This window comes from Episyrphus balteatus, chromosome 2, assembly GCF_945859705.1.
Source record: "Episyrphus balteatus chromosome 2, idEpiBalt1.1, whole genome shotgun sequence".
NCBI lineage: Eukaryota > Metazoa > Arthropoda > Insecta > Diptera > Syrphidae > Episyrphus > Episyrphus balteatus.
Genome location: NC_079135.1, coordinates 48,859,826 through 48,877,811, shown reverse-complemented (window position 1 = coordinate 48,877,811; position 17,986 = coordinate 48,859,826). Strand labels below are relative to the sequence as shown.

Here is a 17,986-nt window from a genome sequence, read left to right as displayed (position 1 = left end):
ATTATTGGTTTTAATAAAAACTAGCCGACCCCGCACTCAAAATTCGAGTGCTAATTGTAACTTTTATTTATGCTCAAATAAGCACACTATATAAATCACTTTTTTAACTACTAAGAATATGCAACACTTAATTTTATTCGAAATTCGAGAATGTCTTCGAAGGTTCTCGTCTTTACTTTTAGAAGTTTCTACTTCCAGAAGGGAGAGGGCGTGGTTCAGAACATTTGTTTTTGTTTTTTTCCTCAATTTTAATTTATTGTTTTTATCTATTTCGGTAAAAAAAAAATAAATAATGATTACATTCTGCACATCTAGATAAAATTTCCTATCTTTCGGTATATAACACTGGTTAACAAAATTAAACTTTTTTTTTGTTGCCGAAACAAAAATATACTTTTCTGAAGGTTTTCGGTGTGCTGAACTCGAATCTGAAGTCAAAAAAAATTAATCAGCTCTCGTTTTTGAAATATTACCGTTAGAAAATGCCGTACTTCGGACCTTATTCTTTTATATAAGGAAAATTTTTTGAGCATATTTAGTAACGGTTTTCATAAGTACTATTTACCACCTTTTTAAATCTGTTTAAATCTTTCCGATATCTTTTTTACTGCCCGAGATATCCTAAGTTGTTTGGTATTTTTATACATTTTATAACGTCATTATCTTCTTTATGATATATGAAGCCAAACCCACTTACTTCAGTTTGAGATATCTCGGGCAATATAAAAGATATTGAAAAGATTTAAACAGGTTTTGAAAGATGGAAAACAGTTCTTATAGAAACCGTTACTAAATATGCTCAAACAATTTTCTTTAAACAAAAGAATAAGGTCCGAAGAATTCAAAAAAACGTATTTTTGCATTTTCTAACGGTAATATCTCAAAAACGGGAGCTGATTAGTTGTTTCTGACTTCGGATTCAAGTTCAGCACATCAAAAACCTTCAGAAAAGTATATTTTTGTTTCGGCAACAAAACCCTTGTAAACCAGTGTAATTTATGCCCCTTCGGTTTTTGTGGTACCATTCAAGTTGTTCCGTGAAAACATATAAAAATCTTAAGTCGAAAGAAAAAAAAGACATGAAATTGTTTACAAAATACTTCCTTATTCTGTGACCTTTCTTTTTAAATAAAGTTAATCTTCTTTGTTGGCTATAGGTCTTGATTTGAGTCTATCTTTTCTTCTGTGTCGACGTTTCACGTGTGCTTACACGCTTCTTCAGGACTAAGAAAAATAATTCTAGAAATCTCTAAAAACGTATTGAATAAATAGTATTTATTAAATACTTATCTTGAATCCTCTAATGATCCCCAATTGATTGCAGTTGATTAAAGTTTAGGTTTTTTTATCAAGCTTATATATTTTGAAAATCAATAAAAAATGTCTTGAAAAAGACATTTTTAATTATCAAAACTTCAAAACATAAAAACTTTTTTAATTATTTGATAAGAAATTCAAAAATTTTTCTTATCAAATTGAGTTGATAATTCAACTCAAAAAATTCCTTTTAACAAACTGACTATAAATACTACTAAGCCCTTTACAATCTGATCTCTTATTTACGGTGTTGTCTGTATCTAAAATATGTAACATTTCTAATATCATTCTCTTATTATAATGCTTTTCTGATTGTAAAATATCTACATTGTTATAATCTGGCCTATGTCCCTCACCTATACAATGCAAAGCTAGAGCAGTTTTTTCAGAATGCCCGTTATTAATATCCGATCTATGACCAGCTATACGATTTTTTAGCTTCTGCATGGAAGTACCTACATACACTGATGGACAATAGTTTGCTCCATCACCTAAACATTTGATTTTATATACTATATCTGACTTATCGTTTTTAGAAAATTCACCTTTTAAATTAGAAAAAAGTGAATTTCTCAAAACATTTACTGATTTAAAAGCTAAGCGAATCCTATCTTTGTTTCTAATAGGAGCATCTTGAAGTCTATTCGAAAGATTAGGAATATACAAACAACTCCTGTAGGAAAACTGTGTTGTATTTGTAACTAAATTTGGTCTAACCAACGGGTTGAAATATTGATTCAACAAAGTTTTTATTATATTTATTGGAAAAGAATTTGATAGTAAAGTATCCATGATTTTGTTAATGTTATTCTGACGAAAGGCAATATCACTGATATCCAATACTCTGGTTATAAAATTGACTTCAACTCGAAGGTTGAAACACAAGTTGAACATTTGTTTTCTGCACTATTTTTTCTCAACTCTTGAGTTTTAGAAACAGAAGTTGGCCAAGTTCCAGTTTGAAAAATATCCCTGGGATATTTGTGACATTTAACACAAAGACTGTCATTAAAATTTGAAAATCAATCGTTTATGTCATTTAAAACAAAGTTGCGGATTTTTTTTAGTTCGAAACGTCAAATTTATTTTAAAATTAAAAAATTAAATAGTATAAAATCGGTGTTTAGAATGCATTTTTCTTTGTTTTTTTTTCCTATAAATTAATTTTAAACAAATCTATATTTTCTTGTGTTAGTATGTGTGTGCCGTTCAATGATTTTGAAGTGATTTAAAGCAAAATCGGTGGTAAATGTTTATCATAATTTTGTATTGAATCAGAACTGTCTGCTTATGGAAAAATACATATATTTTTACTAATTTGATTTCAAGTGCATCATTCAGGGATTTAAATAAAAGTGGAAGTAAAAAGTATGTACATAATGTACTATGTATGCACGTTTCTTTTAAAAAATCAAAATTCCTTGGAGCCATTTTATTCGCTATTTTTTAGTTAAATTTCCAATTTTCCATAAATAATGTTTCCTATCAGCGTAAAATAATGTTTGAAATAAAATTTATAGAAAAAAAACATGACATTTGATATAAAATCTAAAGTTTGCTATCACAACTTCTGCTTTTTAGGAAGTTGAGAAAACCAGAAGTTGATCAACTCGAGAGTTGAGAATCGAAAGTTGAAACTGTCAACTTTTAGTGAAGAAAAACAAAATCTCAAGTTGAGAATAAAAATCCTCAAGTTGAGTTCAACTTCTAGTGAAGAAAATGGCTCTTAATTTAAGCGGAAAGTCATCGTTTTTTTCTGTGAAAATATTTAATAAAACAAAAAAAAACTGACTGCCACTGGGGATCGATCACTAGGCGAGTGCCTAGCACATCTCACTGTTAAAAATAAGTATAATAAACTGCAAGTAAAGCTGAATTTTTATTTTTTGTCCGCTTTTAAGATGGAAATTCACCTTAAGTTCACTTTAAATTTAACAGAATTCAAGCGGATTCCACTTATTTTAAGTGGACATTGTATTGTTTTAAGAGCGAGGAATATTTCAGTTAACGGGGCTCATCTTTTATTTTAAGGTGACCTTTTTTTTCATCAAAGCATATCCTAATTTTATTCAAAATTAACAGTAAGAATATCTTATCAGGTTGAAGTTTAAAATATAAATACTTAGGTAAATTTAAATAATAAGTTTTTGAAAAAAAAAACTTTAAAAATTTAGGGTTTTAAGTTCGAATTTTTTTTTCCAAAAATTAGCCAAAATCTTTAATTTTCGATAGTTACTATAAAATGAAATGTCGTAAACTTTGACTCTAAAAATGTGACACAGTTGGAAGAGGTAGTGCACTTAGCACAAAAGCCAAAAATACACGAAAAACTTAGGCATGGTTTGCTTAGTAAGCATAATACATTATTGTGTTGCAAAGACTATAAGTTTTTATTTATCAAGTTAAGATAGGAATACCCTATGTATTATAATACGTTGAGAACCCCCACTGTGCCCACTATTATATTTAAAATTTTATATTTCAATTAAACGATATAAAAAAACGTTCAAATACCTTTCTTTTTTTGATTTATTTACACATTTTTAAAATCAGATTAATTTTTAAATGGCATTTAGTAACAATTAATTCCATTCTAATTTTGCTATGTGCACAGTATGATTTATAATGATTAAGCAGCTCACGTTTTCCATATAAGAACACGATCTTCATTCACTTGGCATTTTCATTCATAAAACGAGCATTTTAGTAGTGCCTAAGTAGGTATAATAAAGTTGTTGTTGACTTTGACCTCTGCCAAGATCAACTAAAAAAAAAAAAAAATAAACAAATTCGACCTTTCAATGCAACAACTTCTTTTGACCTTATAATCGTTTTCTTTATATTAATGAATGAAAAATATACAAATTGCAAGAAAATGAATCTCTTAAGAGGATTTTTGATCGTTAAAAATGATACCGATACCATAACACATAATTCTTGTTGGCAATTTAAGATTTATAGCTCTTCACTTTTCTAAATATTCATTGAGAATTGACAGTGAATTTTGCCTATTAGATTTTCAATATTATATTCTAAATTTCAATTTATACTTTAAGTTTTAGTTTGACAATCCCTTAAAATGGTGAGAATCAACAAGAACGAACATTTTACATTTTTGACACCAATTCTTAAAGAAAAATAAAATTTTTTTTGAATTTTTTTTTATATTTTCATTTTGCAATAATCAACAACTACTCGTAACAACATTTATCACCAGGAAATCAAATCATCAACATTAGAAGATAACTTAAGCAACTGGGGCAACTGGCAAATGAGCGGCACTGGGTTGGAAACCGTTCTCATCGGCGACGTAGCTGACGGAGTAGGTGACACCATCATCTCCCAAGTAAGTGAATGATCCACGGACGGAGAGGGCTTCGTTTTCAGTTCCAATGTTCTTCAATTGACCTTCTTCGGAGTGAGATTTGCCATCACTGGTCTCAACACTATATTTTAATTATTAGAAGAACAAGAAGTTATTAGATTTGATTTACCAAAGCAATAGGTATTTGTAAACTTACGAGAATTGGTATCCTTCAGCACCAACGTTGGAATCCTGACGGAGGACGGTAGCTTCAGCATTAGATTGTGGTGGAGCGGCCAAAGCCAAACCGAAAAGGGCAACGAAAACAATGACGAATTTCATGATGATAAGGGGTTTGGTTGTTTTACTAGTTGTTAACTGTAAGAAAACTAAAAACTTAGTGGATACTAACTCATGAAATTCGTTACAATTTATAGGCAAACAAATTTCATCCAAATCGCATAACTAAACCTGATCAGTTTTTAATATCGTCCAGAATCCAAATCTTATTCAAATTAAAAATGTAAATAAGGTATACGCATTTTTTTTTTTTGATACAAAAAAAAAGCAAAAACACGCACCTCTTTAAGAGTGTGCCTGGTTTATGGGAAAAGAAGATCAACTTTTTATAAAACTTGTGTTGCCAATCGGAAAACCAGTAGGTATATTTTATTGCTTTTTTTTTGTTAAGAATATTATCTGCAGGAAGTTTGGGAATTTTTGTGTGCCTAAAATTAAATGATCTGCCAGTAAAGATAAAATTCATTGTTTACTTACGATTTTGTTTGCTTTTACGATTTTAATAACAAATTTAGTCTACTTAAATTGGTTGAAGTTAAATTAACCTTTAGTGTGAAACCTACTTAGTTTTAAAGTATTTATTTCTAATCATAATTAATTTTTAATTTAAGCTGATGAGACTTTCTGTGACAGGGTGTTTTTTTTTTTTAATGAAAAAATTCTTTCCGTTAAAAATCTCTTAATTTGCCTTGCTCAACAAAATACACTTTAATTAAAAATATTTTACGGACTTCCAAAGATACTTGACCAATTACATAATGTAGGTAACATTAATTCTAGATTTCTATCCGGTACCATTTTCCTTATACCCAAAGGTTTATCATCATATAATAAAACGGCAAACACTTATTTTGTGGTACAAAATACCCAGCCCACAAAAACCGAAGGGGCATAAATTATATACCGAACGATAGGAAATTTTATCTAGACTAGATGGGTTCTATTTTTTTCAATTTTTTACTTCAGAGAGTGCCAAAAAAAACTTTTATTTTAAAAAAATATTTAAAAACAACGGCAACACCTACAAATTTTTATTATATCTTTTTTTTAAAGACAGAAACTTATTATTTAATAGTCTTTTTTTTCAATTTTTTACTTCAGAGAGTGCCAAAAAAAACTTTTATTTTAAAAAAATATTTAAAAACAACGGCAACACCTACAAACTTTTATTATATCTTTTTTTTAAAGACAGAAACCTATTATTTAATAGTCTTTTAAAATAATGTTGTTTTCGTGTAAAGTTTTTAAAAACAACATTTTTTAAACTCAAAATTTTAACTTTTTTTTAATTTTATTTTTTTTTTTTTAATTTTACACGATCAAGCTTTGCTTTTGGTATTATTAATTATCTAGCTAATTCTCAATCAAGTGTTAAAAACAAGATGCTAAAATGTCTTACAGTTTTTGAAATAATCAATTTTTTAACTCAAATTTTTTTTAACTTTTTTTTAAATTTTTTTTCTTGTTTTAATTTTATTTTTAATTTTACGATATCAATTAAAACCAATTTTGTAATCAATTTTAAATCAACTACTGAAATTCAGATGTTAAAATAATATACAGTTTTTAAAATAATTAATTTTTTAAGTTTGAAAAGTCGGGAAAAAAGAGCTCAAAAGGTTTGATAGATCTGCTAAAAACTCGTTACAGACGATTTGTACGTGATTTCCAAGATCCATTTTTATGTTATTTTAATCAGCCCTATTCTGCTATTCGATTCACGTGAAACGAAGAATTCCCTTTCTTAAGCATGTCAAATTGGCTTTGAAAAAACTTCTTACTTTAGATAGGAAAGTGTTGTTACCGTCTGTTTTAGAAATTCTAAAGAAAAAAAAATTGTGTAAAATAAATTTTAAGCACCTTTTAAACGCTCCTTCTTTAGACTTTCACGTGAATCGAATAGCAGATTAGGGCTGATAATCTTCTTTTTAACGGATATCTCCTATATTAAGTTTTCGAGATATTGCAATTTTCTCGAAAACGGCTCCAACGATTTTGATTAAATTTGGCGTACGCAATGTTTTAAAAAAATTCTAAAAAAAGCGTGTTTAGTTTTTCTCAAAAAATTGTACCTAAAGCTGAAATATGAAGTGTTTCTCTTTTTTGCGAAAATGACATAATTTTAAGTTTAATTTAAACTTTTAATTACGTTAAATGAAGATTTTTTGCTATATTAAACTGTTTTCAACTAAACTTTGATAAAAACAATCATGAAAAACACTTGTATTTCTTTCATTTTTGAGGGTGCCAATAATTGTACCCTCGGGTGCCAATGATTGTATCTTTTGAGTAGCTTTTCCTAATTTAATATTTTAAAAATAGTCTTTGTTTTTTAAACATTTTTTTCGAAAAACATTCAAGTCAGAAATTCTTTAAACTTTAATTTGACATATAAAACATATTCCTAACTCTTTAAATGCGAGAGTAATCCGCAATTCAAAGTGAAAAAATGCTTAGGGGTGCCAACCATTATACCCGTTACGCTATTTACACTAAAAAATGTTTTTTGCGTTTAGGGTGATAAGATAAAAAAAATAATCTAATAAAATATTTAAGATCATGCACCGATTTAAAAAGGCCTATGAAAAATCGTACAAGAAATATCGTTTTGAGAATTTGGTCAAAAATTTCAATTCCAAACATACATATCAGTTCAATTTGACTGGACTAAAAACTCTTCCAAAATTGGACTTCTTGGTCTATAGAAAAATTGATAGAAAATTACAATTATGTATTATCTTCGAAAAAAAAAGTTTTAATAAATCCTTATGAGTAAAAGAATTTCTCATAAGCCCGACTCGAAAAGGCTAAAAAACGGAACTCGAAAAAGTATTTTTTCTCCTTTCCAATCTCAAGAAATATCTATTCATATAAAATACAGCTAATCGAAAATATAATAAAGGCACACTTAAACATTCGGAATATTCAACAAATCAAACAACACAAAAATATCCATTCACTTTTTTAAAGCCTTTGGTTAACAAATGAATCGTTTATTTCAGAAACGACATAAGTCCATGAGCATAAACTTTTCAGGAGCAACAAAAAACTGTTTTTTACTTAAAATTCCACAACACTTCAAATTTAGAGTATGCCGAGTTATAATCTAGCCTAAGATGCATTTAGAAACCTTTAAAATATAAACTTTGTTTTAGGTCTTTGCGGGTTTTTAAGCCTTTAAAGTCGGTGGACTTATGTCGTTTCTGAAATAAACGAAATTTTTGTGGTAAAACTTTTGTTTTTATTAAGCTATAGTTTTTGAACCCTACTTTCGATTTTAATAAATTAAATAGCAGTAGATAGAGTAAATCTTTACCTTTTTATAGATGTATAACTTAAAGGCTTGCGTGTCATGATGTTTGCCAAAATAATTTAAAACTGGTAAAATGTCATATTATTCAAGAGTTAAAAATGCTGCCACCACCAGAAATCTGGCTATAACTTTTGAATCCTGAGTACAATTTTAATGAATTTAGCAGATAGAGTAATTCTTTACCTTTTTATAGATACTAGCCGACCCCGCACTCAAAATTCGAGTGCCAATTCTAACTTTTATTTATGCTCAAATAAGCACACTATATAAATCACTTTATTTACTACTAAGAATATGCTACATTTAATTTTATTCGAAATTCGAGAATGTCTTCGAAGGTTCTCGTCTTTGCTTTTAGAAGTTTCCACTTCCAGAAGGGAGAGGGCGTGGTTCAGCACATTTGTTTTTGTTTTTTTCCTCAATTTTAATTTATTGTTTTTATCTATTTCGGTAAAAAAAAAATAAATAAAGTATACATTCTGCACATCTAGATAAAATTTCCTATCGTTCGGTATATAATTTATGACCCTTCGGTTTTTTTGGGCCTCGTATTTTGTACCACAAAATAAGTGTTTGCCGTTTTATTATATGATGTGCAGAATGTATACTTTATTTATTTTTTTTTTTACCGAAATAGATAAAAACAATAAATTAAAATTGAGGAAAAAAACAAAAACAAATGTGCTGAACCACGCCCTCTCCCTTCTGGAAGTGGAAACTTCTAAAAGCAAAGACGAGAACCTTCGAAGACATTCTCGAATTTCGAATAAAATTAAATGTAGCATATTCTTAGTAGTAAATAAAGTGATTTATATAGTGTGCTTATTTGAGCATAAATAAAAGTTAGAATTGGCACTCGAATTTTGAGTGCGGGGTCGGCTAGTTTTCATTAACTTACTACAGAACTTACTCCCTACAAAATCGTAAGTATGGTAAACTGGGGTACATTTATCATCGGGGCACATTCGTCAAAGTCATTTTCGGTTGTATGCACTATGAATTTAGAAATGAAAATGACACAGAACGCATCCTTTACTAAATTCATGAACATGCTCTTAGTTTGGCATTTGTAGTTTAGCGGTAAGAAAAGTTGTGTGTTGTTTTGTCTTTTTTGGACCTCCGGTGAAATTTTGGCTAGTGGAGGAGTAGGTGATTTATATATTGAAAAATTAATTGTAGAAAATCCTGGTTACGCTAATTTTTTAGTTCATTAAATAAGGAAGTCGAATTAAATAAAAAAAAGGCTATTTTTAATTGTAGTAAGACTATGTGCAAAAAATGTTGTTTTGTGGGCAATCGGGGAAGATTCGTCATTTTATTTTGATTGGGGCACATTTAGCAAGTGCCGAATCTACCCCGATTTTTCAAAAGCTTGACCAAACATTGAGCATTTGACTAAAATAGACAAGAAACGATATTTTCTATAAATACCTACCACTCTTTAGAGCGCATTGCCTTTGAATCGATGATTGTTACTAAGACATTTTTGTGAAAAATTTTATAGTGTATGAAGTGAGTTAAAAATATATTTAAGAAAAAACTCATATTTTAGAAACTAGGTACAAAAATTCCCAATTTTTTAGTTTTGACTAAATAAAAAAAAAATTTTTTACATTATCTACCAGTTTTTCAAATACAACTTTTCGATAGGAATCACCACTTAAGAGAAATAGACAAAAAAACGGTTTTTTTCCACATTTGACACATTTTAAAATCACGATATCTTCTAAACAATTTCTCCTAGAAAAAAAAGTTTCGCAACATTGTGTTAGGGAATTTAAAAACCCACAAGTCTTCCATATACTTTTTTTTGATAGCTTCTCTCGTTTCAAAGTTATATATGAAATACTCTCATTTTCGATATTTAAACTTGAATAACTTTTTATGCACACATGGGACTTTTAGGGACTTTTGACATTATACTTTAATCGATATTTCAATACTCTGTACCATTTTCTATGCGAACTATTTCAGTGTTAAATGTCTATTTTCATCGGACTATTCCTATGCTTGAGATGTTTTATATTTATATTATATTTTTTTTAGTGTTAAAGTGAAGAAAATTATTTTTTTTTTATTTTAAATTTTTTAAGTTTCATAGTATAACCTTAAATTTTGTTTATATTGTATTTTTAAGGAAATAAAAATACATTTCGAACATAATTTTCACGTATTCTTAATAGTTTTTTTCGATGATAAATGTGCAGCATTGAACGCCGAAACTGCCCCGGCCCGGGGCACTTTCATTAAACAGAATTGAATTTTTAAAAACGTTATTATAACGTTTTGGTAAGTAGATTAAAAACATTTTCTTCGTAAAACTAAAGTTAAATGTTGAAACCACCTGTTGAGCAAAAAAAAAATATGTTGTAAGTATAAACAACGAAGTAATAGGCAAGTGAAAAAAAATTGCCGAATGTGCCCCAGTTTACCATACATAGGTAAACTTCCTTTTCTATAAAATTATTTTATGAAGTCCCCCTATTATTGCTTTCTATCTCAAATGTAATGTCAATACTTAATTTCTTAGGATGGCCACCATAGATGCTTTAGATTCTTGCTTCCAATGTCAAAAGTATCATCATTTCAATTCAATTATTACACTGGTTTTTTGTTTCATAAAGTTTTTTTAACTGGCATCGTTGATTTCAAACCTGTCCTCAGTATTTTTCGAGCAGATACCGATACTCGGGAAATGCTTGATATAAAAAGTGGCAAAAAATCGATTATTATAACGAGAATATCTCGAAAACGCAAGCTGACTTTGGATTCGATTTCAGCACACTCAAAACAAAACAAAAAAAAAGTTGTTCTGTTCCTGAAACAAGAATTACTGTAAGCTAGTTAAGGAAATTCTGAAGAAGTATGTAGAAAAAAATTGATTATTGAGATTTTATAATGAAAATATCACCTACAACTAAAAAAAATCATTTCACATGACTTACCTATTTAATTCGTATTTCCCAAGGAAATTAAAACATTTTTTACATAGTTCGTAAGGGTACTATTTTTTGTATCTTATCGCAGCTTTTATTATTTTCTACCATTTTTGTCAATTTTGTTTGGTGTTAATTCTGAATTTCAACTTTTCTTAAAAAGGAAAACACCCTTTTACTCAAGTTAATTTTATAGACTTTTTTAATATTTAACTCTTAAAACAAACGAAACTTTTTCAATATATAGACACAAATAATCCAACTCTTGAAAAAAAAAAAACACCCTTTGACCAAAAATATTTCTTGTGCTTCATCTAAAATCTTCGTACCGAATTTCATTTTTTCACCTGTTTATCATGTTTTTCACATGTGTTTCAGTTATACTTTACTTGCTGTATAGTAAAAAACAGAAGCACCCTTACGGTAAATCAGCAAACAAATTTCTTCGGGTACCTTTAATCGTATTGACATGATTTTGATGTCAATTCTGCATCAAAAAATGATTATTTTCAACAAGATTTCACTGTATTGTTGACCTTCACCTCCTCCCTCTTTTCCGCTAAAAACACTATTCCACCCAAAATATTTTTATAGACTCTTTTGATCCTTCATCCATCCATTCTTGATACCCTTGAGCCTTGATACTTGATTCAATGAAAAAGGACACTTTATGGCAAGTTTCATGAGGATACCAATTTTTTACCTGTACCTGTATACTACAAAAAATAAACACAGTTAATATAATTGACAGGCAGTCGACTTTTAAGCCATCATGAACAAGCTGATATAAATTGGCCAGGCAAAGATCATCATCATGGCTCATCTAAATTTCAATACATTTACTTAGAAGTATTAAATCTAAGGTGGAAAGAAATGGCCCACTTCCAAAACATATTCTATAGACCTAAGCAGGATTGAAGTAACCTATTTCAAAATGAAAAACTCCTTTTTTGTCCTGCTATTACAACAGCGAGAAACCAATTACTTAGTAAAGCCTTTTATCAAGCCCTTGATGAACTCTAAAAAATAGAAGATAGAAGACTTGATCGTTTTGCTCAACAAACTTTTTTCTCCACCAAAACACTTTCTAGCTTAGCATCATATTTTGCTGATAAGATTTAGCTATAAGATTTTCTTATTAGAATTTCCAACAAAAGAAAAATTGACTACAAATTTTTTTTGTTTCTAGGTATATAAATTTTTTCGTTCTACATATATTTATGCATAATAAAATCAACAATTAACAAGGGCCATCAACTTTTTTTCGCTTAATGTAATTAAATCGACGTTTTCAAAACGTTATTTGAATAAAAATCACTTAAGCAACTGGGGCAACTGGCAAATGAGCTCCACTGGGTTGGAAACCGTTCTCATCGGCGACGTAGCTGACGGAGTAGGTGATACCATCATTTCCCAAGTAAGAGTATTGTCCACTGACTGAGATGGCTTCGTTTTCACTGCCAATGTTCTTCAAGATAGCTTTTTCAATGTGGGACTTGCCATCACTGGTTTCAACACTATATTAAATAAATGTGGTATTTAGTACAGATTCATTTAAGAAATGTTTTGATTAACTTACGCGAAGTTGTATCCATCAGCAGCAATGTTGGAATCCTGACGGAGGACGGTAGCATCTTGATCAGCAGCGATAGCCAAACCGAAAAGGGCAACGAAAACAATGACGAATTTCATGTTGAGATTGTGGGATGTCTGCTTGTTAACCGAAGGAAACTAAGTGGATGATAGCTGCTGAGTGTCAAACTCATTTATAGTCAAATACTCAGGCATTTCAATTAACAAAAAGGCATACATATTAGGAACTAACAATGTCAGAAGTTATAACAAAAATTTAAATTTTTGTCCCAACCGGTACGCAATTTTTGGTGTAGGTAGGTACTTTTGTTTCACGCACAATATATGGAAATGAACCGGCTTCTATAAATTAATATGCAGATTTCTTACAAAAGCTTATTTTTTTCAGCACTCAATCTCAACTTGAATTAGAAAGATACCGACTATGAATTTTTATTTATAAACTAAATAAGATAATCATAGATTTATAAATCTTAGGGATTGTTTTTTAAAAATGGGGTCTTATTATCGTGAGAATGAAGTAGATTTTTTTCTTATTTGTTCTTGTTTTTCCTGTGAGATTTGCAAATAAGGTTTTATTTTTAATATAGGAAAAACATTCTTTGATACCTACATTATTAACAATGCCTCTTACCTTCTCTTACCTAACTAAGTTACTTCAGAGATGATTGATTGAGCACAGTATATTTCAATAAAAAGTGCAGTAGATTGCAATATACCGCAGTAGATTTTTTAATATGCAAATAAATATATTTTACTCATGAATTAAATAGTAGAGTAACTAAAGCAAATTATTAGGGAAACATGGACCAACAGCTCTGATTTTGACGATTTTTTATTGTTCAAGCGTAGGTAATTAAAAATACTTAAAAGTCTACAGATTAAAAACTGCCGATGTTTCCGTATTGTTTTTTAAAATTAAAATTAAATTTTTTTTGAACAAAACCATTTTTTTTGCTTAGATTTCATAAAACAAATGAGAGTAAGAGATTCTCTAGGTAATTTAAGGAAACAAAAAATATAAAGGAGTATTAAGGGACAATCTTCCATCCTTTAAGCGATAAATGCAATTTTCTCACAAACTGACTTCAAACACAAAAAAAAATATTTTGAACACAACGGCAACACCTACAATATTTACAGACACGTTTTTAAAAAGCCAGAATTTCATTTCTGTCTGTAAAATTTAAATCCACTAAATTTAATCAAGAGTTTTTGAAATAATGGTCCTCAACTCAAAATTTTGGAAAAAAAAAAAAACGTTATTAAAACATTTTAATGGCTTTTTTTAACTTTTTCGTAGTAAAATATGAATTTATTTAGAAATTTTTTTTTGGCCATCAATATTATCAGTTGAATTCCGAAGAGGAAAAGGTAATATACAGGGTGTCCCAAAAGTAAACGTCGAAACGAAAACGGTAGATAGGGTAGGTGGTGACAGTTATCAGAAAAATAATAAAAAAAATAGCAGCCATATACTTTTTGAGTTATGGAAATTTGAAAAGAAGTCGAAAAAATGGTCACCCTGTGACGGTTTTTCATGTGCCGTGACTACAAATCTTAATTTTTCTCATTTTTTTCTTTTGTTACGGAACCTTGAATAACCCTGCTACCAAATGCATTCAAAAATTTTAACGCAGCTGTATCAGTTTTAAAGCAAATATTACTTTTTTGCCCAACTAAGTACTAAACAAATTTACACGACTCTAATTCAATGAACCGTAGTGTAAAAAAAAATGCAATGTGTTTTCAATTCTCTTTTCAAAATGGTATAACATTGTTGAGAATATTCCATAAATAACAAAGATAAAATTTTTTTTTCTTAAGAAAGCCGACTTTTTTATTAGGTAGTTTTTCCATATTATTTAAGTTTTTGTATTCTGAAAGGTTCTAAAAAGGTACAAAACTTAAATATATGGAAAAATTACCTATTTTTGCATTGAAATAATTGAATTTCTCAAATAAGAACTTCAAACTTTTGCTATTTAACTTTCAACAATAAGGGTTATTGGATAAATAAAAAATAACTTTATATTTAAATGTTGAACTTTAAGAAAAAAAAAATTAGTTAAATTTTTTTCAAAACTTCTATTAACAAAAATTTCTTCGAAAATTAAATACTTTTTAATTTTTTTCATAAACCGTAATACATATGGACATTTCCTTTTATAATTTTAAATCATAATAAATGTGGCCTAAAAATTTGAAAAATAAATGCATTTTATATTACGAAAAAGTTTTATAAACGACATGTTAAAATTTTTTCAATTATTTTTTTTTTAATCTGAATTCAATTACCATTCTTTCAAAAGCCCTTCATTCAATCAACTTACCTAATTTTAATTTTACAAATACGACTAAGCTTTTAACTTTTTAAAAATGTATATTTAAATATTGTAGGTGTTGCGTTGTGTTCAAATATTTTTTTTTTGTGTTTGAAGTCAATCAATAAGTAAATTGCATCTATCGCTTGAACTATGGAAGATTGTCCCTTATATTTTTTTTCCCTTGAATTTCCTAGACAATCTTGTGGCATAAATTAATTAATGAAATTTAAACAAAATTTTTGAAAAAAAAAATGTTTTTTCACAAAAATCTTCAATTAAATTTAAAAAATCAAAACGGCAGCACCAGCAATTTTTAATCTATAGACTTTAAAGTATTTTTAATTACCTACGTTTGAAAAATAAGATCATCAAAATCTAACCTGTTCGGCCGGGTTTCCTAATATTGTCATTTTTTGAGCTTTAGTTACTCCACTAAAAACAGCACAACTTAAAGGATGAACAGCAAAAAACAAAACAATTCTTTTAAACAAACTTAACAAAAAAAAAAAAAAAAAATTGCTGGAAGCCGCAAGGCAAATTAATCAGCCCTATTGTGTTTTTCACGTTTAAATTTTTCCACCCGAAATCATTTTCTTTGTCCGGAATTTTAACAGGTTTCACCTATAGGGAATTAACATTTTCCTCTTAATTAGTATATTAGAATAAAACTGAGTTGTCGATTACTTCGCAAATTACCTGAAAAAGAGTTTCCCGAACCTGAACAACTTTTCGCCCGGAAATCATAATAGAAAAAAATTGAAATTCAATATTCCGGTTGGAATTTTGCTCACGTAAAACTCACTATGGGGCTGAAATCGAATTTTTCAGTGAATACATTCAGAGTGAATGAACGTGTCTGAGTATTTAAAATTTTGAAATGGACAAAAAACAAACTGTGGTGTACGAAAACGTAAGATGATGAAATTTAAAATACACTGAAGAAAAAAATGCTAATATTTTTTAAACTGGTTGCGATAGAAATTTTTTCTATTTGGTTTTAGAACAGTCATCAGTGTAGCTATCACCCATTTCAGGCTTATCCATTCTTTACCGGACACCCTGTATATGTATGTACTTTGAACTATAAAAGCAAGTTCATGGGATTTATTTGAAACATGTTTGAAAATTTTTATATACAAGAAATTATATTATTTTTAAGAAATATTTTCTAAAAATTCTTTGTTGTACAAAAAATAAAACGGCTTGGATTTTACTTGAAAAATAATTTTTTTATTCTTTTTTAACATTCCTATTTATTATAACATTAGCCGGGTTTTATTTTCATTGTATTTATTTGCGCAACAACAGAAAAGCGATATCCTGCTTTAGTTGCAACGCACATAAGCAAATAATAATGATCTTATCTTGATCGCGGTAAAAATAAAACCCGGCTAATATCAAAATTAATCTTTTTATATATATTTTTTATTTTTAATTGATAAGCTTTTTAATTCTAGCAATTTTTAACATTCGAGCAAGTACCTACATATGTAGGTATGTGAGACCCACTCTTGCATTTTATTTTTCAAATCTTGAGTAGTATGCCATTTTCTTGGGAGTGGGTCAAAATTCTGCCCTCAAAATTATGGTTTTTAAAATTCAGTTTTTCAAAATTCTACTTTTTTTTATTTTGTCTTTCAAAATTCTGCCAGCATATGTTTGAACGAAAAAATCAGGTTCTGCCTTGTCGGCGGTGCTCAAAACATTACTGTACAGATTAACAGAGTGAAAGAGGTTTTCTTTAAAAGATATAGGTACAGCTTAAGCGAATGAATTTTGAAAATATAAATGTTACTTTCCAAAATCATATTTTGAATTTGATGATTTGAAACAATTTTGTTTTTTTTTTTAAGGATATAATCGTTTTTTTTTTTATTATCTATTAGTTAACAACACTGATCAAGCTTTTATTTAACAAAAGCTTGAAACAGATCACAACAAATTGAAATACGTAGACAGGCATATAGGTCGACAACATTATTTAAGCAACTGGGGCAACTGGCAAATGAGCACCGCTGGGTTGGAAACCGTTCTCATCGGCGACGTAGCTGACGGAGTAGGTGATACCGTCATTTCCCAAGTAAGAGTATTGTCCACTGACTGAGATGGCTTCGTTTTCACTGCCAATGTTCTTCAAGATAGCTTTTTCAATGTGGGACTTGCCATCACTGGTTTCAACACTATATTAAATAAATGTGGTATTTAGTACAGATTCATTAAAGAAAATGTTTTGATGAACTTACGCGAAGTCGTATCCATCAGCAGCAATGTTGGAATCTTGACGGAGGACGGTAGCATCTTGATCAGCAGCGATAGCCAAACCGAAAAGGGCAACGAGAACAATGACGAATTTCATGTTGAGATTGTGGGATGTCTGCTTGTTAACCGAAGGAAACTAAGTGGATGATAAGAACTCGGTTTCAAACTTATTTATAGTCCGAACGGATATAAAATTTTTGGCAAAACTCGCTCACGCATATGAATTAAAAGCCTAAATCAGGAACGAACCAAAAACCTGTGATATTTAAATAATTTGAATAAAATAAATTTGCTAAACCGGTAGGTACGCGTTTTTTTTTTCACGCACTTTACGGATATTGACTTAAATTATGTGTAGCAATACAAAACAAAATTTAATGAATATCAATTTGTAAAGCTAATTTTAAACAAAACTCTTCTTAGAGATACAAATCACAGACTGGTATACAGTTTGTAAAGGTAGGAAGCTACAGTACAAAATTTTAGATAGAATTGAAAGAGATAATATTGTTTTAGTATTTTAATACAGTGATCTATATTTTTTTCTATGCTTACTTATTCTGATCATATTTGACAAATTTGATCTTTTGTTAGTTAATTACAAGGAAATACTTGTTACCAAGCCTACAATATAAAG

The 17,986-nt window shown here is 29.0% G+C and overlaps 3 protein-coding genes across 3 annotated transcripts; all 3 read right to left on the bottom strand.

Moving 5' to 3' along the window:
- Nucleotides 1-4,538: 4,538 nt before the first annotated feature.
- LOC129912420 (larval cuticle protein 65Ag1-like) lies at nucleotides 4,539-4,990 on the bottom strand. The gene is made up of 2 exons (XM_055990635.1): nucleotides 4,839-4,990; nucleotides 4,539-4,763 (listed from the first exon to the last, which is right to left on the bottom strand). The coding sequence occupies exons 1-2, from the start codon at nucleotides 4,961-4,963 to the stop codon at nucleotides 4,565-4,567; spliced, it is 324 nt and encodes a 107-aa protein (XP_055846610.1). The 5' UTR covers nucleotides 4,964-4,990; the 3' UTR covers nucleotides 4,539-4,564.
- Nucleotides 4,991-12,488: 7,498 nt separating this feature from the next.
- Nucleotides 12,489-12,883, bottom strand: LOC129912423 (larval cuticle protein 65Ag1-like). The gene is made up of 2 exons (XM_055990639.1): nucleotides 12,750-12,883; nucleotides 12,489-12,687 (listed from the first exon to the last, which is right to left on the bottom strand). The coding sequence occupies exons 1-2, from the start codon at nucleotides 12,860-12,862 to the stop codon at nucleotides 12,489-12,491; spliced, it is 312 nt and encodes a 103-aa protein (XP_055846614.1). The 5' UTR covers nucleotides 12,863-12,883.
- Nucleotides 12,884-17,016: 4,133 nt separating this feature from the next.
- Nucleotides 17,017-17,602, bottom strand: LOC129912421 (larval cuticle protein 65Ag1-like). Its single transcript, XM_055990636.1, has 2 exons — nucleotides 17,334-17,602; nucleotides 17,017-17,270 (listed from the first exon to the last, which is right to left on the bottom strand). The coding sequence occupies exons 1-2, from the start codon at nucleotides 17,444-17,446 to the stop codon at nucleotides 17,072-17,074; spliced, it is 312 nt and encodes a 103-aa protein (XP_055846611.1). The 5' UTR covers nucleotides 17,447-17,602; the 3' UTR covers nucleotides 17,017-17,071.
- Nucleotides 17,603-17,986: the final 384 nt, after the last annotated feature.